Raw genomic sequence first — 22,044 nt, 5'->3', positions numbered from 1 at the left:
ATAGATCAGGAAGAGGAACCACAACACACCCAGTGGCCCAGTCGAGTTGAGGATACAGAGATCCAAGTTGAGAGAGGCCAGGGCACTTATCACTTGTGGGGCAAAGTATTAGACAGGAGGAAACTGCAGAGAGTTCCAGAAATCTGCAGAGATGTCTAGTACTGACTGCTAATTTGCACATGCAAAGAGTGAAACTCCACATAGGCAGGAAAAGAGTCATCAGTAATCAGAAAGGATTAGGCTGAGCAACTTCCAGAGCTCATGTGAAGCTGGAAATAGTTCATGTTCTCACCAGCCAGAGTAGAGAGGTCTTGGATACATGGAGCATTAGGTAGTGTCCTCAAAGGAATCATGTCACAGTAATGATGATAAATTAACCACAGAATAAAGGTCACTCTAGACTTGCCCTAACAAAACTCAAAAGGAAGTATCAAAAGGATCAAGCTGATTTGAAAGTAACTTAAGAGTACGACAGAACAAAGCCCAATACTCTTCAAAGAACTACAACTAAATCAAATACTCAACAATGTAAAATCCACAATGCTCATCACCCAATCAAAATTGCTAGGCTTGCAAATAAAAAAAGAAAATACGACCCAGAACTAAGATAAAAATCAGTCAACAGCAACAGACTCAAACATGACAGTGATGATGAAATTAACAGTAAGGATACGAAGGCAGCTCTTATAAATACGGAAGAGTTAAAAGACCCAGAAACATCCACCCACCTGTCTCGGGCTCCATTCTGTTTGCTGGGTTAGAAAAGCCACAGTGTCTATGGAACTGAGGTTCAGCTGCTCCAGCTCACTCTCATTAAGAGCCAGAGCAATGCGCCCTAGGGAGGCGATATGGTGTTCTCTCCAGTAAGAAGGCATGTCCCAAACCTTTAGGCAAAAAAAGAAAACAGAATAGATTGAACACTGGTGATGGTATTTACACTATGATTTGAATGTTTGTACCCCTCTAAAATTCATATGTTAAAACCTAATCTCCAATGTGATAATATTAGAAGGTTGGGCCTTGGGAAATGATTAGGTCATAAGGGTGGAGCTCTCATAAGTGGGATTAGTGCCCTTGTAAAAGAGCCCCCAGAGAGCTAGCTACAAGCTAGCCCCTTTCCACCATGTGAGGACACAGTGAGAAGGCACCATCTATGAAAAATAAGCCCTTACCAAACATTGGATCTGCCAATGCTTCAATTTTTGATTTCTCACCCCCCAGAACTGTGAGAAATAAATTTCTGTTTGTAAGTCATCAGTCTACGATATTTTGTTATAGCAGCCTGAATGGACAAAGACAGTATCTAAAACAGACATAAGGAGGCCAGGTGCGGTGGCTCACACCTGGAATCTCAGCATTTTGGGAGGCCAAGGCATGCAGATCACACGAGGCCAGGAGTTCAAGATCACCCTGGCCAACATAACGAAACTCTGCCTCTACTAAAAATACAAAAAAAACAAAAATTAGCAGTGCATGGTGGCACACACCTGTAATCTCAGCCACTCGGGTGGCTGAGGCACAAGATTCACTTGCAGAAGTTGCCATTAGCCAAGATGGGGCCACTGCACTCCAGCCTGGGTGACAGAGCGAGACCCTGTCTCAAAAAAATAAAAATAAAACAGACATAGGGAAACCTACTGTGCAGCATGGTGACCATAGTTGATAATAATGTGTTGAATACTTGAAAACTGTGAAGAGAGTAGATATTAAATATTCTCACAACAAAAACTGACAGCTGACAAGTATGAAAGGTGATTGACATGTTAATTAGCCTGCTTTAACCATTCCCCAATGTATACATATATCAAAACATCATATTGTATATATGTATATACCATAAACATATATAATTTGTATTTGTTAACTATCCCTTAATAAAAAATAATGAAAAATTTAAAAGACACAGGGTAAATCTTAATATAAAGCTCTCTTTTAAATCAATAATAAAAAGATAACTATATTTGTTTTAAAAATAAAAGAAGACATCAACAAGGAATTCGCAAAAGAAAAATTAAATATATGGGGAAAAGTTTATTCTCAGTCATAATTAAAGAAATATACATTAAAAACAATCAGAGAAGACCATGTTGATTCATCATATGACAAGAAGTAAAAAGAATTATCATCATTGATGATGCTGGAAAGATACAAGGTAAGGGATACCCTCATTTGTTGTAGTTGAGAATATAAGTTGGTACATGCTGTTGAGAGGGCAATTTGGCTATCTGTATCAAAAGCTTTTAAAGTATTTATATTCTTTGACCCAGAAATTCTACCTCTGGGAATTTAGCCTGAGTAAATGAGACAAGTACCCAACCGTATATGTATAAAGGCACACCTTGAGGCATTTTTTAAAATGCAACCTGAAAGTCTAACAATTAGCTAAATAAATAAGAACTAACCATAAATAAAATGCAGTTGCCCCTGTGGATACCTCCACCGAGGATTGGTTCCAGGACTCCTCGAAGATACCAAAATCCACGGAGATTCAAGTCCCTTATATAAAATAGTGTAGTATTTGTGTATAACCTATGCACATCCTCCTGTATACTTTAAATCATCTCTAGATTACTCGTAATACCTGATGCAATGTAAGTGCTATGTAAATATGTACAAAATGGTATGTCAAAAGTGCTACTGTATTTTTATGTGTATTGTTTTTTATTGTTATTTGGAGTGTTTTTTCTAAATACCTGAAGTTGGTTGAATCTGCAGATGTGGAACCCACTGATATGGAAGGCTAATTGTATTACAAAGCTATTTAAAACACTGATATAGACTGGGCACGGTGGCTTAAGCCTGTAATCCCAACACTTTGGGATGCCAAGGCAGGCCTTGAGGTCAGGAGTTCAAGACCAGCCTAGTCAACATTGTGAAACCCCATCTCTACTAAAAAAAACAAAAAAACAAAAATTAGCCGGGCATGGTGCCAGGTGCCTGTAATCCCAGCTACTTGGGAGGATGAGGCAGGAGAATTGCTTGAACCTGGGAGGTAGAAGTTGCAGTGAGCTGAGACCACACCATTGTACTCCAGCCTGGGCAACAAGAACAAAACTCCATCTCAAAAAATAAATAAATAAATAAAATACTGACATAGATTTACATTTTGGATATGAAAAAATATGCAATCTGTACTGTTGGGTGTAGAAAGCAAGTTATTGAATAGTAGGTAAGTGTAATATTTTTGTAGAACATGAGATATGTGTATGAAATATACAAAGTAATATTTTTATATATACAGTTTTGGAGTCTGGTAAGCTTCAAAAGAATATACGAAAATATCAACAGTACTTATCTGTTGATCAATGCTTATCAAAATATCAACAGTAAGTAAAAGATTATCACTGATTTTCTTCTTTATTATTTTCTGACTTTTCTACAATAAACTTGAAGTACTCATATAATACACAAATACAGTTATATTTATAATTTTAAGAAATTGAATTGTTTAACCCTTGAGGGTAACTAGATATTCTACAACCATGTAAAGAGCTAAAATGGGCCTGGGCGCAGTGGCTCATGCCTGTAATCCCAGCACCGTGGGAGGCCAAGGTGAGCAGATCACTTGAAGCTAAGGGTTTGAGACAAGCCTGGCCAAACAAACCCCATCTCTACTAAAATACAATTATTAGCCAGGCGTGGTGGCTTGTGCCTGTAGTCCCAGCTACTCATGTGGCTGAGACACAAGAATCACTTGAACCCGGGAGGCAGTTTGCAGTGAACCAGAGATCATGCTGCTGCACTCCAGCCCGGGCGACAGAGCAACACTCTGTCTTAAAAGAAAAAAAAGAAAGCTAAAACAGGCCACAAAGCAACCTTTTTCTTTTTATCTATTTATTTGAGATGGAGTCTCGCTCTGTCACCAGGCTGGAGTGTAGTGACACAATCTTGGCTCACTACAACCTCCGCCTCCCGGATTCAAGCAATTCTCTGGCCTCAGCCTCCCAAGTAGCTGGAACTACAGGTCCTTGCCATCACACCCAGCTAATTGTTTGTATTTTGAGTAGAGATGGGGTTTCACCTTGTTGGCCAGGCTGGTCTCGATCTCTTGACCTCGTAATCTGCCTGCCAAAGTGCTGGGATTACAGGAATGAGCCACTGTGCCCAGCCTACTTTTATTTTGTTTTTGAGACAAAGTCTCAGCTCTGATGCCCAGGCTAGAGTGCACTGGCACAATCTTGGCTCACTGAAACCTCCACCTCCTGGGTTCAAGCAATTCTCCTGCCTCAGCCTCCCGAGTAGCTGGAACTACAGGCACATGCCACCATGCCCAGATAATTGTCGTGTTTTGAGTAGAGACGGAGTTTTGCCATGTTGGCCAGCCTGGTCTCGAACTCCTGACCTCCCGTGATCCGCCCGCCTCGGCCTCCCAAATTGTTGGGATTACAGGCGTAAGCCACTGCACCCAGCCAACAAAGAACCTTTTTAAAGATGGAAAACTACTTCCAGTCCTCTTTTTACTCCTTTCTGTTATATTTTCAGACAAATTTGCAACAGATTCTGAGAAAACCTGCTGTGAGCTGCAGGTGGGGCTCTCCATGTGAAGGAATAAAAGGGCTAATTCTTGCAAACCGCCTTGGTCAGAGGCATTGGGACATCCACAGAACTTTATTCACTGAGCATCTGCTAGATGCCAAGACACATCTCATCCCATTCTCTGCCACAGTCCTAAGAGGGAGGAACTGGAAATTTCCTCCTTTCTCAGATAAGGAGATCACAATATCACTGAGCTGATGCAGTAAAATTTCAAGATGATATATGTGAAAACTCCTTGAGGAGGGCTCTATGTGCAGAAATGCTGAACTGGTTTTGGTGTTTTTCTTTTTTCCTCTGTTTAACATTTCCTCCCTGAGGTGGGCTTCACCTGTATTGCTTTCTCCTTCAGGGTCATCAGCTGAGGCCGGCTGAAACCCTGGACAGCTCCCAGCAGTTCCACAGTCCTGATGAATGTGTCTTCCTCCATGCACCGCAGGTCCTCCAGGGCCCAGCAGGCATTGGCTTCGGCCAACTTGAAGATGTCATCGGAAGAGGGGGCCGCGACTCCATGGCAACCTGAAGAAAGGGGAGATGCAGGGAAGGAGAAGAGGAAAGAGAATTTCAGGAAATGTTAGTCTGTGTATTGAAATGAGTAACATTCTTTGCCAGTCAGATTTATGCATGGAAGGGACTATAGAGTAAAAGTGGAGAGCAGGAGCCCAGGGACTAGACTGAATCCCACTTCTGCCATTCTTACTAATTATTGGGTAACAAAGTCATGGAAATGTCAGCTTTTTGCACATCCACATGCACAAACTAGGAGCAGTGCAACATTACAATTAAACTACAAATTCCTTGAGGGCAGTAAGAGCTGGTGGTGAACAGTCCTGACTTTCGATTCAAATCCAAGGCTATTTAACCTCTCTGTATTTCAGTTTTCTTGTCTATAAAATGGAAATAAAATCACCTCATAGCATGGTTGTGAAAACTAAATGTGTTATATATAAAGCACTTAGAACAGTGCCATGCATACAGTAAGCACTCAATACACAATTTCTGTTGCCTACCTCACCCCCTATGCCTTTGAGTTTGCAACCCAGCATAAAGGTTCCAAAATTATGAAGGAGCCTTCCTATAAAAATGGGAAGATGGGCTGCACGGTGGCTCATGTCTTCAATCCCAGCACTTTGGGAGGCCAAGGCAGAAGGGTCACTTGAGCCCAGGAGTTCAAGACCAGCCTGGGCAACATGGCAAGACCTCACCTCTAAAAAAAAAACTACAAAATATTACCTGGGTATGATGGCACATGCCTGTAGTCCCAGCTACCCAGGAGGCTGAGGTGGGAGGATCACCCGAGCCTGGGAGGTCAAGGCTGCAGTGAGCCATGATCATACCACTACTCTCCAGTTTGGGTAACGGTGAGACCCTGTGTCAAAATAAAATAAAAAATAAAAACTAGGAAGATGAGTTGCTGTCCATGAAAATCATAGTGGGGGTTGTGGATTTCCCATCCCAAGAGAAAAGAGAAATGAGCCCTTTGCACTTCCCTTGGCAAGAGGAAAAACAGCCATTTCGGTCTTTGAATAACATGAACCTTACCTACTCAAACCAGTTACCAACCAACATGCAAAGCAAATGAGATATTGTCTTTGCTGGCTCCGATGTGCTCAACCTGGGAGAAAACTCTAGGATCCTTAAGAGCAACCATGGATTTCTTGTCTTAGCAGCAGACCACCACTGATGCTGACAGATGCACCAACCCCACCCAAGGCCAGGGCATTTCCCAAAGCCCCATGGCCTCTCTCTTCTCATTGCACCTTCAATGGAAATTCACTGCATTCCAATCAAGAGGCAAAAGTAGACCAGATCAAAGATGCCAGTTGTGGTCCTCAAACATCTTTATCATAAGCCACTTGGAAGGGACTAAAGATCCATCCCTCCCTAGGCCAACCCCTACCCCACTCTCTAGTGAAAACAACATCAGTGGTAGCACAGAACTAGAGAGGGCAGAATGGTTGACTAGTACATCAGGGACTTGGTCGTATCACTGTGTCTGTCCAGGGCTTAGAATAGAGCCTGGTACATAGTAGGTGTTCAGCAAATATCTGTGGGTGAATGAACACACACACATACACACAAACTAATATAAAACCAAGCAGTAATTCTGCTAATTCATTAATCACTAAAGCATAGCAGCAATTAATACCCAGAACCAACTGAAGAACACTCAAACTATACACTGATACCAGAGCTTCCTTCCCCTGAGCGTGGACAGCCTTACTTTTGTGTACCACATGCACACAGTAAGAGCTCTGCAATATGATGACATGGACTGCCAGATGTTGAGGGCAGTGGGAGCCAGTGGTGCTCACCATCAGCTTTGGATACAAATCCAAACACTTCCATTTACTAACTCTGTGACTTTGGACAAGTCCCTTAGTCTCCTAAGCCCCAGTTTCCTTCATTTAAAAAACAAGAGAACACCCAAGCCTGGAAATCCACAGCCCTAAATGGAATAGGCATTCCTGTTTTCACATCCAAGTGTTACCTTTTGGCCTGCCACATCCCACTATCCTGTACCCATATAAACCCCAAACCCCAGGGTCCATGAGCATATAAGCAGATGAGCAGATGAATAAAGAGAAGAGGAGCAGAAGAGCAGCATAGCAGAGAAGGAGAGAAAAGAAGCAGCATCTGAATACCAAGAAGAGTTTGGCTGGGGACGGTCGGAGAGGAGATTGGCCACAGGACAGCCAAACTCCAGGGGAAGATCATCTTCCCACTCCATCCCCTTTCTAGCTCCCCATCCATCCCACTGAGAGCCACCTCCATTACCCAATAAAATCCCCATATTCACCAAGAAAAACAAAACAGGAGAACAATATAATGCATGAGGGATAATCACCCAAGGTACACATAAATCCAATTGTGACACTTCTTTGCTCAATGTCACATGATGTCTCCATCCAGAGTAAAAGCCAAAGTCATTAGGGTTTCCTTTATCAGTCCCTACATGGCTGGCCTTGTCTCTCACTCCCCTCCAAACACACTGGTCCCTACCTCCCACTCACAGAAGTGATCCTGTCGCACCCTCTGCCTAGAAGACTCTAACTGAAAATATTCACATGGCGCACTCTCCCTTGGGTCTTCATTCAAATGTCACCTTCTCAATGAGATGTTCCTTCATGGTTCTCTTTTCACATGATAGTCCCCCTCCCAACACTCATGGCCCGTTCCCTTGCCTTATTTTCCTTCTTGGCACTTTTCATATGATATACCATATATTTCACTTATGTATGGACTTTATTGTCTTGCTACCCTCCATTTGAAAGTAAGCTCTTTGTTCACATAATTAGTGATTAACTAATATTTGTTGGGTGGATGAAAGCAAGCACTGACTGTCAACTACTACCATCGGATCTGATTAACTTTGTCTCCTCATGCCTGGCCCCAGTCTGCACTTAGTAGGTGCATGGTAATGATAATAAAATATCTAACACTTGGACAGGCATGGTGGCTCACATCTATAATCCCAGCACTATGGGAGACCAAGGCAGGATGATCACTTTAGTCTCAGAGTTCAACATGGCAAGATCCTATCTCTACAAAAAATAAAACATTATCCAGATGTGGTGGTGCATGCCTGTAGTCCCATCTACTTGTGAAGCTGAGGTGGGAGGATCTCTTGAGTCCAGGAGGTCGAGGCTGTAGTGAGCCATGATTGCACCACTGCACTCCAGCCTGGGTAACAAAGCAAGGCCCTGCCTCTATAAAATCAAATTTTAGGCAGGGGCGCAGTGGCTCACGCCTATAATCCCAGCACTTCGGGAGGCCAAGACGGGTGGATCACCTGAGGCCAGAGTTCAAGACCAGCCTCGCCAACATGGTGAAACCCCACCTTTACTAATAATACAAAACTTAGCCAGGCGTAGTGGCACATGCCTATAATCCCAGCTAGTCAGCAGGCTGAGGCAGGATAGTTGCTGGAATCTGGGAGGCGGAGGTTGCAGTGGGCCGAGATCATGCCACTGTACTCCAGTCTGGGTGACACAGTGAGACTCCACCTCAAAAAATTTTTTTTAAATCAAATTTTAAAAATATCTAACACTTATTAAGGGTCTGCTACATGCCAGACATTCTTGTAAACATGTTTCTGGGCTTAAACCCATTAATTCTCACAATAACCCAGTGAGGTAGAGACTTTCATTATCCCCATTTGATAGAGGATGAAAGCTGAGGCACACAGAGGTTAAAGAGCTTACCCAAAACCACACAGCCAGTAAGTGGCAGACTCAGGAGTGAAATCTAGCCAGCTCAGCCCTGTCACTGCAATGTTAAACCATTAATCCATGTTGGTCCTTTAAGTCAATCCTACTGAAATGTTTGTTACACGAATTCACTCATTAAACCTACTAGCCTGGGTATGGAGTAAGGGACATGATTCCGGGTTACTTTACAAAAGTGTAACTCTTTTTTGTTTTGTTTTGTTTTGAGACAGAGTCTCGCTGTCACCCAGGCTGGAGTACAGCGGTACCATCTCAGCTCACTGCAAATTTCACCTCTAGGTTCAAGCAATCCTTGTGCCTCAGCCTCCGGAGTACCTGGGACTACAGGCGCGCACCATTATGCCCGGCTAATTTTTGTGTTTTTAGTAGAGACAGGGTTTTGCCATGTTGGCCAGGCTGGTCTCAAACTCCTGACCTCAAGTGATCTGCCTGCCTCAATCTCATAAAGTGCTAGGATTACAGGCTTGAGCAACCGCGCCTGACCCAAAAATGTAATTCTTTGCCTATAGATTTTGTCATTCTATTGCTTTGCAGACATTTCATCCAGTTCCCTGCATAAGGAGGCCTCTTGATGTCAGAGACCCTGCCCAAAACACTGCCACCCCAGCAGCGGCTCAGATACCCTGGAAACACTCACCAGGCATAGGGTCAGAGCTGGGGATCTTGTCACTGCTGTTCCGAACAGATCCAAAGACAGCCCAAAGGAATTCTTTAGGGGGCAAGGTCCTGGCCATCTTAGAAGCTGCTTGTAGAAGGATCTCAGGAAACTGTGTGAGAGAAGATGAAAGAAGATGAATAATAATTAAAGCCCCTTAAATACAGATTGAAATCAGAATTGAAACCGTCACACTACTTACTGCCTTCATTCTTTGTTATAGCAACTTCTCATATAAATCTAATCCCTAGTCCCACTAATGTGGTCTCTATAAAGAACCCTATAAAATGATACTCAACCTCAATAAAAATCCAATAAAGGCTAAAAAACATAAATACATCACTTTTCACTAGATAGTCAAAAATAAAATAAAGTGCTAATACTTAATGTTGGGCACATTCATTTTTCTGTGGGACTGTCAAATTATGCAGTATTAGCAGAGCAATCTGATAATATCAACAAAAAATGTAGGCTAGGCCAGGTGCAGTGGCTCACACCTGTAATCCCAGCATTTTGGGAGGTCGAGGTGGGCAAATCACTTGAGGTCAGGAGCTCAAGACTGGCCTGGCCAACGTGGTGAAACCCCGTCTCTACTAAAAATACAAAAATTAGCCAGGCGTGGTGGCATGCGCCTGTCATCCCAGCTACTTAGGAGGCTGAGGCAGAAGGATCACTTGGGCCCAGGAGGCGGAGGTTGTAGTGAGTCGAGAGCATGCCACTGCACTCCAGCCTGGCGATGGGAGTAAAATCCTGTCTCAAAAAAAAAAAAAAAAAACCTGTATATGTACCTACTCCTTTTTTGGTTTGGTGTTATTTCGAAGTTTTTACTAAACTTTATGTTTGATATACTTTGAATGTGTACCCCACCCAAATCTCATATTGAAATGTAATCCCCAGTATTGGAGGTGGGGCCCAGTGAGAGGTGATTGGATCATGGAGGCAGATTTTTCATGAATGGTTAAATACAATCCCCTTGGTACTGTCCTCACAATAATGAGAGCGTTCTCTCGAGATCTTGTTGTTTAAATGCATGTAGCACCTCCCCCATCACTGTCTTGCTCCTGCGGGGGCGAAGTAAGAGGTGCCTGCTCCCCCTTCGCCTTCCGCCATGATTGTAAGTTTCCTGAGGCCTTCCCAAAAGCTGGGCAGATGCCAGCATCATGCTTCCTGTACAGTCTGCAGAGCCATGAGCCAATCGATCCTCTTGTCTTTTTTTTTTTTTTTTTTTCCAGACAGAGTCTCACTTTGTCACTCAAGCTGGAGTACAGTGGTAGGATCTCCACTCACTGCAACCTCCACCTCCCAGGCTCAAGTAATTCTTGTGCCTCAGCCTCCTGAGTAGCTGGGATTACAGGCATGCAGCACCAAGCCAGGCTAATTTTTTTTTTTATTTTTAGTATAGATAGGGTTTCACTATCTTGGCCTGGCTGGTCTCAAACTCCTGGCCTCAAGTGATTCACCCACCTCGGCCTCACAAAGTGCTGGGATTACAGATGTGAGCCACTGTGCCTGGCGGTGTTTGTTTGTTTTTCGTTTTTTGAGATGGAGTCTTGCTCTGTCACCCAGGCTGGAGTGCAGGGTGCGATCTCAGGTAACTGTAAGCTCTGCCTCCAGGGTTCACGCCATTTTCCTGCCTCAGCCTCCTGAGTAACTGGGACTACAGGCACCCGCCACCACGCCTGGCTAATTTTTTGTATTTTTTAGTAGAGACGGGGTTTCACCGTGTTAGCCAGGATGGTCTCGATCTCCTGACCTCGTTCCACCCACCTCGGCCTCTCAAAGTGCTGGGATTACAGGCATGAGCCACTGCGCCTGGCCCTTTTTATTTTTTTAATTTAACTTTTATTTTAAGTTCAGGGATACATGGCAGGTTTGTTATATAGGTAAGCTTGTGTCATGGAGGCTTGTTGTACAAATTATGTAATCACCCAGGTATTAAGCCTAGTACCCATCAGTTATTTTTGCTGATCTTCTCCCTCCTCCCACCCTTCACTCTCCAATAGGCCCCAGTATCTGCTGTTCCATTCTATGGGACAATATGTTCTCATCATTTAGCTCCCACTTATAAGTGAGAACATGTGGTATTTGGTTTTCTGTTCCTGCATTACTTTGCTAAGGATGATGGCCTCCAGCTCCATCCATGTCCCTGCAAAGAACACGATCTCATTCTTTTTTACAGCCACATAGTATTCCATGTAAACCTCTTTTCTTTATAAATTAGCCAGTCTCAGGTATTTCTTTATAGCAATGCAAGAATTGCCTAACACAGGTCAGGTGCAGTGGCTCACACCTGTAATCCTAGCACTTTGGGAGGCCCAAGCGGACAGATCACCTGAGGTCAAAGGTTCAAGACCAGCCTGGCCAACATGGTGAAACCCTGTTTCCACAAAAAATATAAAAATTCGCTGGGCATGGTGGTGTATGCCTGTAATCCCAGCTACTCAGGAGGCTGAGGCAGGAGAATCACTTGAACCCAGGAGGCGGAGATTGCAGTGAGCTGAGATCGTGCCACTGCACTCCAGCCTGGGCAACAGAGCTAGACTCTGTCTCAAAAAAGAAAAAGAGAATTGCCTAACAACATTTATCATGAAAAGGAGGTGAAGAAGGGTTGTCTCAACATCCTGGATGGAGACTAGCAATGAGGGGACTTAGGGGACTTTGGGTTGCCTTGGAGAAAGTGCCGTTTCTCATTTAGAACGAATACACTTTGTCAAGACTTGGGATATTATTAGGAGGCCTGTCCGTGGGCCCAGAGAATTCATCAAGCCCTGCAAACAGCTATGCCTCTCTGGGTCCCAGCTCACCCAGAAAGAAAGCCTCTCAGCCTATGTAGCTCCCCTTTCTAGACTCATCTTCAGAATTAAGAGTCACAGTCTAGGCCAGCAGTTCTCAACCCTGACTGTACATAAGAATCACCTGGGACACCCAGAGCCAGCTCCTACAGATTCTGACTAGTTGGTCTGGGCTAGATACCATGGACTGGTCCATCTTGGAATCTCCCCAGGTGATTCTAATGTGCAGCTAAGGTGGAAAGCAACTGCTCTAAGACAGTTAACTTTTAGAAAGCAATGTGCATAACGGAGTGAATGGTATTTTCCATTTTGTATTTTTTAAAGAAGAGTATATATATGCTCTTGTGTTTTTAGTAGAGACAGGGTTTCACCATGTTGGCTTGTTATATAGATATTTTTACACTTATATAAAACTTGTTATATAGGTAGTCAGGATTTTTCTGAAAGGATGCAGAAGAGACTGGGGACAGCAACTGCCTCTGAAGAGGGAAGCAAGGGAACTACAAGTCTGGGGTGGGAGGGAGACTTGCCTCTCATCTTATTACCTTTAGTGCAATTGGGATTTGTTAATCAGGAGCATGTATTACTTGTTTTATTAAACATTTCCAGTATTTAAAAAAAGAGTATACAGAATAATACAACAAAACACTCATGTCCTCACAACCCAGCTTAAGAAATAAAACATCACAATATAAATAATAAGTCCCTCCTTCACTCTTTGCCTTCCTCCTTCCCCAGAAGTAACTGTCACTCTGAATTTGGCATTCACTTTTACACTTCTCTTACATATAAACTTGGTTTACATATGCTTTAAATTAATTCAGCTAGTATTTATTTATTTACTTCATATCCTACTATAGATATTCTTTTGCAACCTGGGTTTTTTTTAAATCCTACACTGTGTTTTTGAGATTTCACAGTGTTAATACAAGACTTTTTCAATTTCAGAAGTTGATTTTTTTAAGATTAGATAGATATATGTATGTTCTCACTGATATGTGGGAGCTAAACTATGAGGACCCAAAGGCATAAGAATGATGCAGTGGACTTTGGGGACTTAGATGGAAGATTGTGGGGGACAAGGGATAAAAGACTACAAATATGGTGCAGTGTATACTGCTCGGGTGATAGGTGCACCAAAATCTTACAAATCACCACTAAATAACTTACTCCTGTAACCAAGTACCACCTGTACCCCAATAACTTATGGAAAATAATAAACATCTAAACATAGAAAAAACAAGGAAGGAAAAAAATAGATGGATATATAACATTTGTGCATCAGGGCCAGGCAAGGTGGCTCACGCCTATAATCCCAACACTTGGGAGGTCAAGGCGGGCAGATCACTTGAGGTCAGGAGTTCGAGACCAGCCTGGCCAATATGGTGAAACCCCATAGCTACTAAAAATATATAAATTAGCCAGGCATAGTGGCAGGCGCCTGTAATCCCAGCTACTCGGGAGGCTGAGGCAGGTGAATCACTTGAACCTGGGAGGCGGAGGTTGCAGTGAGCCGAGATTGCATCGCTACCCTCCAGCCTGTGCAACAGAGGGAGACTCCATCTCAAAATAAAATAAAATAATAAAATAAAAATAAACATTTGTGCATCAACTGCTTATAACCATATATTTGGACATCCAGAATATGATTTTACTGTGACTGGACTTAAGAATGTGTGCTGCACATGTGTAATCCTAGGTGATGTTCTGTGTGTTCAGGCCCTGCTGAGTATGTGCGACTATGTGTACCTTGCGCCTGAAAGTGCAGGTATGAGAGTGTGTGGATATGCTTTGTGGGGAATCTGATTGTCGTTCAGCAAACATTCACTCCTTTCCTACCCTCCACCTCCTGCCCCATTAAAGTTGGTCTTGGTCATGTAACTTACTTTGGCCATTGGATTGTGGCAGAAGTGACAGCGTGTCAATTTCCAGCCTAGGACTTAAGGAGAATTGTACTTATCCCTTCTCTTTTTGGTAGTTTCACACCTTCATGGTGAGAACAAGTTCTAGAGGCTGGGCTCCAAATGCAGCCTTATAGAGCAGGGCTGCTCCAGTGACCCACAGATCAGGCAGCAAGAAACATATGCGAATTGTTCTATGCCCTTGAGATTGTGTGGCTTTGTTACACAGCAAAAATGACTAATTCATGCTTATTTTCCATGTCCCTTGACCTAGACTATCTAACTTCTGGAGCCTTACTCCAAGAAAAGTGTCATGCCCAAATGTAATAATCAATAAAGACTTGTTATTGGATTAAATGTGGCTGCACATGTGATTGCATACACTGGACATATATGTGCATGTGCCTAGGGCACCAGCCAGTATGAGAGCCAGAACAGATGTGGGTGTGAGACGCACACTAATAGCAGAGTGGTAGCTAAGTGATGCCCGTCTGCACACATCTGCCTGGGGGGGCCACACAAAAGGGCCTGAGTTCATTTAGCTGTGGCCTCACTCCCTTTTCCAGAACCTTGCACATCCTGGAATGGAACTGGAAACATCTTAGCCCTTTGAGGCAGGGAGGAAGCTTCCAGAAGCTTAGACAGCAGTATAATTGACCACACTTTCTCTCCCCTTCAAACTCCTTCCGGCTTCTTAAGATGGAGCACAACATTACCTTTGTGGCTATAGAGTTTAATTCATCTCCTGAGAAAAGTACTAGAAAGGGTCCCAAGTCCTTCGTGGTCTCGGCTGTCCAGTGCTGAGGGAGTCTAAAAAGAGATAATAACCAGTAAAGTGAAAAAAGCATGCTGTGGTTGACATCTGTTGCCTTTTCCCCCAACACTCTTGTCTTTCAGGAACAGATTGTCTTATACTCAGAGAAACTGTCAATCACATGGTCCCACTTCCTTGATCAAGAAAATTGGCATGTGATACAGGCTGACCAATCAGAGTCATCCCTGGGAATTTTGATGGAACTCTCAGAGAAGCTCTCCTTTCTCTGGTATCTCTGGCTGTAAAGAGGATATTGGAGGACATTCGTATTACGAAGTGGAAAAAGTAAAGACCACACCAAGGAACACAGAGTTGAGGGATGGGAGGAACGTATTCCTGATGATGTCATTTGAGACACTGGATTCAGCCACGCCTGAAGACCACCAGTGGAGTTTCCCATTCCATTCCATTCCTGAATTCAATACATTCTCATTCTCTTTAGTTTGAATTAAATTATTGAATTTCTGCCATTTACATCAGTGTTTCCTTCCTCCTCCTCCCCGATAGAAGAGTAATTATATCTCTTCCTTTTAATTTACCATAACAGTCTTCTCCTAGAATAAGAAAAAAAAACTTTCTCTTGAACTTGGCAGGATAAAATAAAAGCACTGACCCAGAATCCACTGTTATTCTTATGTAGATCATAAATGCCTACAGTAAAGAGCATTACACTATCTTTGGTGACATCTCTAAAGGAGGTCTGCCCAATTAGCAGTGACAGCTGGTGGCAATGCAAAATCATACAGCCACTTTGGAAGAACTTTGGTGGTTTCTTACAAAAGCAAACATGTTTTTGCCATATAACCCAGCAAACACACTCGTTGGTATTTACGCAAAGGAGTTGAAAACTTATGTCTACATGAAAACCTGTATATGGATGTTTATAGCAGCTTTATCCATAATTGCCAAAATTTGGAAGCAACCAAATGTCCTTCCGTAGGTGAAGGGCTAAATAAACTGTGGTTCATGAAGACAATGAAATATTATTCAGCACTAAAAAGGAGTGAGCTATCAAGCCAAAAAAAGACCTGGAGAAAACTTAAGTACATATTACTAAGTGAAATAAGTCTATCTGAAAAGGCTATCTGCTGTATGATTCCAAATATATGATATTCTAGAAAAGGCAACAGTATCAGTGGTTGCCAGGAATTAGGAGTGAGGGAGGAATGAACAGGCAAAGCCCGGAAGGATTTTTAGGGCAGCGAAAATACTCCAAATGATACTATAATGGTGAATACATGTTATTATATACTTGTCTGAACCCATAGAATGTAAAGCACCAAGAGTGAACCCTAATGTAAAATACAGACTTCGGGTGACAATGAGAATCCAATGACAATAATGTCGACATAGGTTCATCAGTTCTAATAAATGTACAGCTTTGGTGGGGGATATTGATCACGGGTAGCTTATGCGTGTATGGGGTCAGAGGGATATGGGAAATCTCTATCCTCTCCATTTTTCTGAGAACCTAAAACTAGTCTTAAAAATAGACTCTAGGGTCAGGCATGGTGGCTCACACCTATAATCCCAACACTGTGGGAGGCTTAGGTGGGTGAATCCCTTGAGCCCAGGAGTTCGAGACCCACCTAAGCAACATGATGAAATTCCATCCCTTAAAAAAAATACAAAAATTATCTGGGTACAGTGATGTGCACCTGTGGTCCCAGCTACTTGGAAGGCTGAGGTGAAAGGATCACCTGAGCCAAGGAGGTTGAGGCTGCAGTGAGCTATTACTGTGCCACAGCACTCCAGCCTGGGTGACAGAGCAAGACCCCATCTCAAAAATATATATATATATAGTCTTTAAACTAATAATAATAATACCACTGCTGTGCATCTGTAAAGGGCCATGTTTTCCAAATTTCCCCTTCATATGCCAAGCTGTGTAAGTAACAACTCTTTGAGATTTGTAGGGAAGCTACTATTGATTCCATTTTACAGCAAATCTGAAGCCAAGGCCAGGCATGGTGACTCATGCCTGTAATCCCAGAATTTTGGGAGGCCGAGGCGGGTGGATCACGAGGTCAGGAGATCGAGACCATCCTGGCCAACATGGTGAAGCCCTGTCTCTCCTAAAAATACAAAAATTAGCTGGGCGTGGTGGCGCATGCCTGTAATCCCAGCTACTCGGGAGCCTGAGGCAGGAGAATCGCTTGAACCAGGGAGTCAGAGGTTGCAGTGAGCCAAGGTTGCACCACTGCACTCCAACCTGGCCACAGAATGAGACTCTGTCTCAAAAAAAAAAAAAAAAAAAAAATCTGAAGCCAAAAGAAGAAAGGTCACATTTCCAAAATAAGCCTAAGAATTTTATCTCATCCTAAGCCAGAGACTCTGTTTGCAGGGCAGGAGAGCCAAGGTTGAGTGTTCCTCCACAGAGCATACCACAGCCCCAAAAGCCAAGCCCGGCCACTCCTCACCCGTACTGTCCCAGGAGCTTGAGCCTCACTGCAGCCTTTTGCTCGGGGTTGAGGTCTGGGCAGTCTCTGAGGCCGTGTAGAGCAGTCGCCCAGGCCCTGGGGGAGATCCCCCTGTCGATGATGGCTGCGGGCAAGTGACACAGCAGGTTCCCCATGATGTCCACAGTGTACTCATCGGCAATGGAGTTGTCCTGAACTCGAAAAGTGGAGCCAATGGGCAGTTCCAGCAGAGCATAAGATCATGAGCCATTAGAAATACATCCTGTGAGGTGGGCACTGTGGCTGACACCTATAATCCCAGCACCCTGGGAGGCCGAGGCAGGCAGATCATTTGAGGCCAGGGGTTCGAAATCAGGCTGGCCAATATGGTGAAACCCCATCTATATCAAAAATACAAAAATTGGCCTGGCATCGTGGTGCATGGCTGTAGTCCCAGCTAGTCAGGAGGCCGAGGCACAAGAATCACTTGAACCCGGGAGGTGGAGGTTGCAGTGAGCCGAGATGATCATGCCATTGCACTCCAGTCTGGGTGACAGAGGAAAACTCTGTCTCAAAAAAGAAAAAAAAAATTCCAATCTCAAACTTTTTAAAGATTCCAGGATCTGAATTGCCTACCTGCCATGGATTCCTAGAGATGGAAGGGGACCTGATCTTCCCCAGGGATGCAGGCCTCAGAAATCTGGAAAACCCTGGCTTGGCACACCAGGAGCACTCAGTAATTGAGCACTGCTGTCATTGTTACTGCTCTAAGAATATTCCAGAGTTCAACCACCATTATACTATTAGCACCACAACAACGAAAACAGCACTTCAAAGTCTGTGTGCCACTTGAAAGCCTTCAAAGCTCTTTTGCACTTTTGCAAAATGACAAAAATTGTTGACATTTATTGTGTGTTTCCTATGTGCACTGTCCTGAGTATCTACGGGTCTCAATCTAGTCACCTTCAAAGTAACTGTAAGAAGTAAGTACTACTATTATCCATTTTTTAAAGAAAAAGAAACTGCCAGCTAGTGGCAAGGCTAGGATTCACACCCAGACAGTCTGGCCTTTGAGCCTCTACTGTTAAATAACACATTGCCCATGTCATGCTCTCAATACCCTATGAGGAAGCTGGGTACGGTGGCTCACATCTGTAATCCCAACACTTTGGGAGGCCGAGGTGGGTGGATCACCTAATGTCAGGAGTTTTAGACAATCCTGGCCAACATGGTGAAACCCTGTCTCTACTGAAAATACAAAAAATAGCCGGGTATAGTGGTACACACCTGTATTCCCAGCTACTTGGGAGGCTAAGGCAGGAGAATTGCTCAAACCTGAGAGGCAGAGGTTGCAGTGAGCTGAGATCGCGCCACTGCACTCCAGCCTGGGTGACAGAGTGAGACTCTGTCCAAAAAAAAAACCTCTATGGGGGATGTGCTATTACCCCCACCTTACAGATGAGAAGACTGAGGCTCAGGGAGGAAAGGTGATTCACCCAAAGCCACATAACCAATCACTGGCACCCAGTCTCTGGGTGCTGTGCTCTTTCCATTCCTCCAGAGTAGCCTCCCCTCCTTTGGACCCTGGAGCAGAAGTCTCCAGAACCAATGGCCAAGATTGTTCCAACCAGCAGCTTTAGAGTAAGCTTCAAGACCCACAAGTCAGACTTCTGGCCATCAGAGCAGGCTCAAGATCCCAGCCAGATCCCTCACAGGGCTCCCCAAGATGGCCACAGACACCCAGAGGGAGGGGACGCCCAAGAAGAGTTTTCTTACCAGGCACTGCTGCACTTTCCTGAGGACTGAAGTCTTTTTGTGGGAATCTAAAACCAAGGAATCCGACCAGCTCTTCCCCAGGCTGATCAGAAAGGGCACACACTGGGAGGCTGGGACAGAAACCAAGTATCGGGCCCTGGAGAGGGATGTGGAGAACAAGAGGAGGAACACGTGGCTGCTCCTGTTGACCCCTAAAATCAGGGTCCACATGCCCAAGAGGTCATCCCAAAGACGTTCTTTAAATGTTTGTTCTCCCCAGTGATGCTTTGGCTCCCGGCAGCAGGTAGCAAGTCTCCCACCCATCGTGCTCCTTTCTATGGGTAGGAACAAACTTCCCATCATGCTCCTCTTCTATGAATGGGCAACAAACTTCCCATCATGCTCTCTTCTATGGGTGGGAGCAAATTTCCCATCATGACCCTCTTCTATGGGTGGGAACAAATTTCCCATCATGCTCCTCTTCTATACCCCAGAGCATTGATCAGATAATGGGTTCTCCATAAATAAACATGTTGATTGATGGACTGGTTGAGGGGAGATGAAAAAGAAAGGAAAAAGTAGATGAAAAAAGAGACAAAAAGGAGAGAATAAGTAGAAAGTGAGAAAGAAAGATAAGAAAAAGAGTGGAAAGAGAAATTCTGTCATCTCCAGTCCAGAACTCTGCCTTCAGCTCTTGACCATGTATTCTCAACAGGGTCAAGGTCACCCTCAAAAAGGAGAAACTGGTTTGGATGGGGGATAAAAAAGACCATTATGACAATGATCTGTGACCCACTGAAACTCATTCCTACTCAGAATATTTTTCCTCAGTGTATAATTTCTTTCATTCAGGAGAAATTAAAATTTTCTCCTTTGGAAGGCAATAATAAAAGTTGAGAAAAGCTGCATGAAACCCATCCGGCCTACTCAACCCCACCACTCGACTGTTCCAAAACCAGATTCAACATCTTCCCCCAAACATGTTCTTCCACCTCTGTGCTATCCCACACTCCTTTTTTTCTTTATCCCAAGACTGTTATTGCTATCTCCTTAGTATTATCCCAATCTGTTCTTACTTCTGGCTGGGTGCGGTAGCTCACACCTATAATCCCAGCACTTTGGGAGGCCAAGGTGGGTGGATCACCTGAGATCAGGAGTTTGAGACCAGCCTGAGCAACATGGTGAAATCCTATCTCTACCAAAAATACAAAAAATTAGCTGGGCATGGTGGCATGCACCTGGGGTTTCAACTACTCCAGAGGCTGAAGTGGAAGAATCACTTGAACCTGGGAGGCAGAGGTTGCAGTGAGCTGAGATCGCACCACTGCACTCCAACCTGGGTGACAGAATGAGACCCTGTCTCAAAACAACAAAAATCTATTCTTACTTCTCCATTCCCAGTACCACTGTCTTATTTATATCTTCATTCATCCAGCAAATATCTACAAAACATCTACAGTAAGCCAGGCACTATTCTAGGCACCAAATATAACAATGAACAAGACACAAGTGGTCCTGCATTCATGGTGCTTAATTCTAGTAGAGAGAAGAAACACAGAAACCAATGAATAAAACAGGTCATTTCAGCTATTAATAAATGTAAGGAAGAAGGCAGGCACAGTGGCTCACGCCTGTAATCCCAGCACTTGAGAGGCCAAGGCAAGCAGATCACCTGAGGTCAGGAGTTTGAGACCAGCCTGGCCATCATGGTGAAACCCTGTCTCTACCAAAAAATACAAAAATCAGCCAGGCGTGGTGGCACACACCTGTAATCCCAGCTACTGGGGAGGCTGAGGTAGGAGAATCTCTTGAACTCAGGTGGCAGAGGTTGCAATGAGCCAAGATTACACCACTGCCCTCCAGCCTGGGTGACAGAGGGAGACTCTGTCTCAAAAAGTAATTAATTAATTAATGTAAGGAAGAAAATAAAATGGCTCTGTAAAAGAGAATGACAATGGGGATAATCAAACGAGCCCCTTCTAAGGCAGTTCCATTTGAGCTGAGACATGAATGAGTGGAAGAAATGCCATGCCAAGATCTGGGTTACTGAAATAATCTTCAGCTGTCTCCCTTCTTTCCATTCATCCTCCCTGCATTCTGTCCTCCATGTGGGTAGTGGCGATGATCGTTCTGAAATATAAATCTGATGGCTGCACACAGAATATGAGTGAAACTCCTCACTTCACAAATCCCCCATGATCTGATGTTCCTTACCTCTCTGGCCTTCTCTCCCCTATCTACTCCGCAGATATACCCCCATGTGTTCCCAGAGTGATTTGCTTTTCTTACCCACTGCTGAACCGGACATCCCCATTCCACTGCCTGGAATGTCCATCTTAAACTCTTGATCTAGCACTAGTTCAGTCTCCTCTGTCTCTCCAGTCTATAGGTGATATTCCCTCCTCTGTGCCCAGTGCTCATTATCCCTCTCCTTTGCCTCTCCTTTGGAAAGCAATAAAAAAGTTGAGAAAGGCTGCCTGAAACCCATCTGGCCTACTCAACCCCACCACTTGACTGTTCGAAAACCAGATTCAACATCTTCCCTGAAACATGTTCTTACACCTCTGTGCTAACAGAGGTGTAGAACAGCACTTGGCTTTCTAGGAAAGCACCTGGTTTTTCTCGGAAAACCATCTCTCTCACTCTAAGACCTTATTGTTTCTCTCCAGCCCCAGGGGTGCAATACAGATTAAAGTCAGTCAAAGTTACCCGTCCTCCCAACCTCACTGATTGGTTCAAGGAAAACAAATTTGCCCAATTAAGGTCAATGAGAGTCAAACCCAAGACGTGTATTGAGAACGATGGGAAGAGAATGTTTTTCTCTTTTCCCTGAAAATGAAGCTGGGAAAATTTAACCTTAGATCTGCCAGGGTTTCCACTGAGAAAGAACTTGCCTGATAGTGAAGCCAGCAGAGATAAGCTGGGACAAGAGACAAATGACATCATTTGAACCCCTAGATCCAGCC

The 22,044-nt window shown here is 43.9% G+C and overlaps 1 protein-coding gene across 1 annotated transcript in view; it reads right to left on the bottom strand.

Moving 5' to 3' along the window:
• The window catches only part of OTOA (otoancorin), an 80,207-nt gene that overhangs the window by 14,998 nt on the left and 43,165 nt on the right, over positions 1-22,044 (bottom strand). Inside the window, exons 18-23 of the mRNA XM_037989751.2 lie at positions 19,100-19,235; positions 17,345-17,535; positions 14,827-14,920; positions 9,400-9,529; positions 4,865-5,052; positions 729-884 (exon numbers count right to left, since the gene is read on the bottom strand). Coding sequence (XP_037845679.1) covers positions 729-884; positions 4,865-5,052; positions 9,400-9,529; positions 14,827-14,920; positions 17,345-17,535; positions 19,100-19,235 — 895 coding nt within the window. The remainder of the gene's footprint in view (positions 1-728; positions 885-4,864; positions 5,053-9,399; positions 9,530-14,826; positions 14,921-17,344; positions 17,536-19,099; positions 19,236-22,044) is intronic.

Source organism: Chlorocebus sabaeus, chromosome 5, assembly GCF_047675955.1.
Source record: "Chlorocebus sabaeus isolate Y175 chromosome 5, mChlSab1.0.hap1, whole genome shotgun sequence".
NCBI classification, from domain to species: Eukaryota; Metazoa; Chordata; class Mammalia; order Primates; family Cercopithecidae; genus Chlorocebus; species Chlorocebus sabaeus.
This window is presented reverse-complemented; position numbering and strand designations above follow the sequence as displayed.